At 51.4% G+C, this 3,323-nt stretch overlaps 1 protein-coding gene across 1 annotated transcript; it reads left to right on the plus strand.

Annotated features, from left to right (window-relative positions):
• The first annotated feature begins 745 nt into the window (after positions 1–745).
• Pdyn (prodynorphin) lies at positions 746–2,616 on the plus strand. Its single transcript, XM_035446241.1, has 2 exons — positions 746–880; positions 2,002–2,616. The coding sequence occupies exons 1-2, from the start codon at positions 746–748 to the stop codon at positions 2,614–2,616; spliced, it is 750 nt and encodes a 249-aa protein (XP_035302132.1).
• The last annotated feature ends 707 nt before the right edge of the window (positions 2,617–3,323 follow it).

Raw genomic sequence — 3,323 nt, forward strand, 5'->3', positions numbered from 1 at the left:
AAGTCAGTAGTACGATGCTTGTCTACCACGTGTGAGGCCCTTGGTTCTATCCCCAGTACCAGAGAGGGAGGGAGAGAGAGATAAAGAGAGACAGAGACAGACAGACAGACAGAGAATAAGACCAAGAGAAGAGTGAGAGAGATAAAGAGAGGCAAAGACAGGCAGAGAAAGAGAGAGGCAGAGAGAGAGAGACAAAGAGACAAAGATAGGAGACAAAGACAGAGTCAGAGAGAGGATAGACATAGAGACAGAAAGGAGAGAGAGACAGAGAGGGAAAGAGGAGAGAGAGACAGAAAGAGAGAGAGACAGACAGAGAGAACACTCCAGCTTGGGGACTCAGGACACAGAGGCATACCTTAGTCAAATGACTTGCAGTTGGACAGATCCGATCAAGTCCTGACTTCCTAGCTTCCCAGTCATAGGGAACCATTTTCCTGTGCCTCAGCTTCTTCACTTGTCAAGTGAAAACCACAGCACAGCCTGCCTGGCAGAGCTGCTCCATGGACAGTGAACAGAGAAAAGATCCCAGTATGCAGTGATTACTCAGTGCTCAGCCCCTTCTCACTCCCTGGCCTTGACTCCTACTTTACCTCCCCAGCTTCTGTGTCCTTGACTACAGGACTGGAAGGAGAATGCCTGCCTGTGCTGCTCTTACACCAGATGTGAGTAAGAGATATGGCCTTGTCGGTTCAGGAAGACTTCACCATCTTGTCCTTTTCCTTCTCCAGCAGAAGAGTGAGACAGAATGGCATGGTCTGCACTGATGCTGGCAGCTTGCCTCCTTGTGGTGGTACCCCCTAACGATGCAGCCGACTGCCTGTCCCTGTGCTCCCTGTGTGCGGTGAGGACTCAGGATGCACCCCATTCCATCAACCCCCTGGTAGGTCTCAGCAAGGCTTCTCCATACCATTCTATTTGTGGGTAGAGCCCAGAGAAGGGAGGTGGTATATCTGGGCAGCTGAGTCTGCTGTATCTACAGCATCGGTGCATGTCTTCTCCTGTCCTCCAGACAGCAGGGAACCAGGGTCTCCTGTTGTCTAGTTCCCACTGCAGTTTAGACTTTATCATCATGCCTCTCCCAGGCCTGCATACAGACCACATTTCCAGGCAGCCAAGTGCCTGGCAACAGAGTGTAGACCATGAGGTGCTCACTGTGCTGTCGGCAGCACTGGGTACACATGTCTGTAGCTTCTTTTCCCAGCTAACAGGCACCTCCAAATTCAGTCTTTTGGCCAAGTCCCTCCCCATCAGCCCTGTCAGGATCCTTTTGGTGGGCTTGGAGCCTCTGCCCCTTTCTTGGGCCCGAGACTCTATGCCTGGCCTGTTGATGCTGCTTTGGGTCATGGTGGACCACACGTCTCTCCTAGAACTGTAGAAGGATGGCAGTAGTGTCGGCTGAGCTGTGGCTTTGATTCTGGCTCTTTCTAGTTTTTTTCCTCTGAAACTGTCCTCTGAGTCTCACTTTCCTCATCTACAAAATGAGAGTGATTCTCTGAGCTCATGATGATAAGTGTTTAATATCTGAGACTAGTCTGTATCCACTGAGCGGTGGCCACAGTGTGGCCTGCTCACCCACAGGAAGGCAATGTGGCGAAGCACAGGGACTCCAGCCGCAGACCTTCAGAATTCAAGTTCCAGCATTGCTCACTTCCGTTAATATCATTATAGTCAAGGTGATTGGATGCTCCCTACGGCACCATGAAGCAGATCCTATGGTCCCTCCAACAGGTACCCTCAGGTGTTCTGCCCTCTGTGCATTCTTCCCGCTGTTCTGAACCTCTCTGTCTCTAAAGTGTTAGCAGTCCCCTCCACTCCTGGTAGAGCAACTATAGCCTTTGGAGGAGGGAAAGAATATGTGTAGGTCAATAGGAACATCTTGCTTCTACGTTTTGGCATTTTCACCCATGTCTCTTGTACCTTTGGGTAAGTCTGATTTCACATCTCTCACATGAGGAAAGTCATCTGGTGACATTACCAATGTGCTCCTTGGGATCCTTTCAGATTTGCTCCCTGGAGTGCCAGGACCTGGTGCCACCATCAGAGGAGTGGGAGAGATGCCAGCGCTTTTTGTCCGTCCTCGCCCTCTCTGCCTCTGGGCTCCGTGGCAAGGATGATCTGGGGAACGAGGTTGCTTTGGAAAAAGGCTACAGTGCACTGACCGAGTTCTTGGAGCCCCTCCTGAAGGAGCTGGAGAAAAGCCGATTCCTCACCAGCGTCTCAGAGGAAAACCTCAGGGGTCTCTTAGACAGGTTTGGGGATGGAAAAGAGTCTGAACTGGTGGGTGCTGACCGGATGAACGATGGAGCCACGGAGGCTGACACACAGCATTTCAACGAGGAGGGCTTGAGGAAACAGGCCAAACGCTATGGCGGCTTTTTGCGCAAATACCCCAAGAGGAGCTCAGAGATGGCTGGGGATGAGGATGGGGGCCAGGATGGGGATCCGGTAGGACATGAGGACCTGTACAAACGCTATGGGGGCTTCCTGCGGCGCATTCGCCCCAAGCTGAAGTGGGACAACCAGAAGCGCTATGGCGGCTTCCTTCGGCGTCAGTTCAAGGTGGTGACTCGGTCCCAGGAGAACCCCAATACCTACTCTGAAGATTTAGATGTTTGATGCATAACACTTCCCCACCATGGAGTTGGGTTAGCAGTTTGCCCCGACCTCTTCCTGTACCAGAATCCGCTTCTTCAACCTCTTGTGCGTGTCCCACCCCTCGCTCCAGTCAGCACCCAGAGGAAACTGTCTAAGCCCAGCCCAGCCCTGTTCTGCCTAGGAGTGCAGTATTTGTTTGCAGTCAGTGACAGAGAAGAGTGACGGTCCCTCCTAATAGGCCCAGTGTCTGTCTCAAACCCTTAGACCTCTAAACTACCACTATTAGCGATAGTTTTTGACATCAGCCCGACCACTCTGTCCCTGTGCCACCCCCACCACAGAATCCAGAGAGACTTGTTCTTTGTATCTGTAGATCTGTGTTCCCCAAACTTCACTGATCATGCGCTCCTCTCTGAAGAAAAATGAGCATTCCCTGATAGTACGAATACATGAGATGGAGTAAAAACTTAAGATACATACAAATAGAAATTCAAACTGCATTCTTGGTCAGGAGCTCTTTTTATGTACTCTGCTCTGGAGGCCGCGGGCTAAATGAAAAGCCTTTTCGGGGCAGTGATTATGACCCCAGAGAGACCAGGCTTTTAGCATGCTCAGTGTTCTGTCCGAGCATCCAGAGTTCTCATGCTTTCAAATGTGTCCCTGGAAAAGCCCCGCTCCTAGGCCCTGTGTTAGTTAGGGTGGTGCTTGTCCTGAAGGAGTGAAAGCCC

The sequence above is a fragment of the Cricetulus griseus genome, chromosome 6, assembly GCF_003668045.3.
Source record: "Cricetulus griseus strain 17A/GY chromosome 6, alternate assembly CriGri-PICRH-1.0, whole genome shotgun sequence".
Taxonomy (NCBI): Eukaryota; Metazoa; Chordata; class Mammalia; order Rodentia; family Cricetidae; genus Cricetulus; species Cricetulus griseus.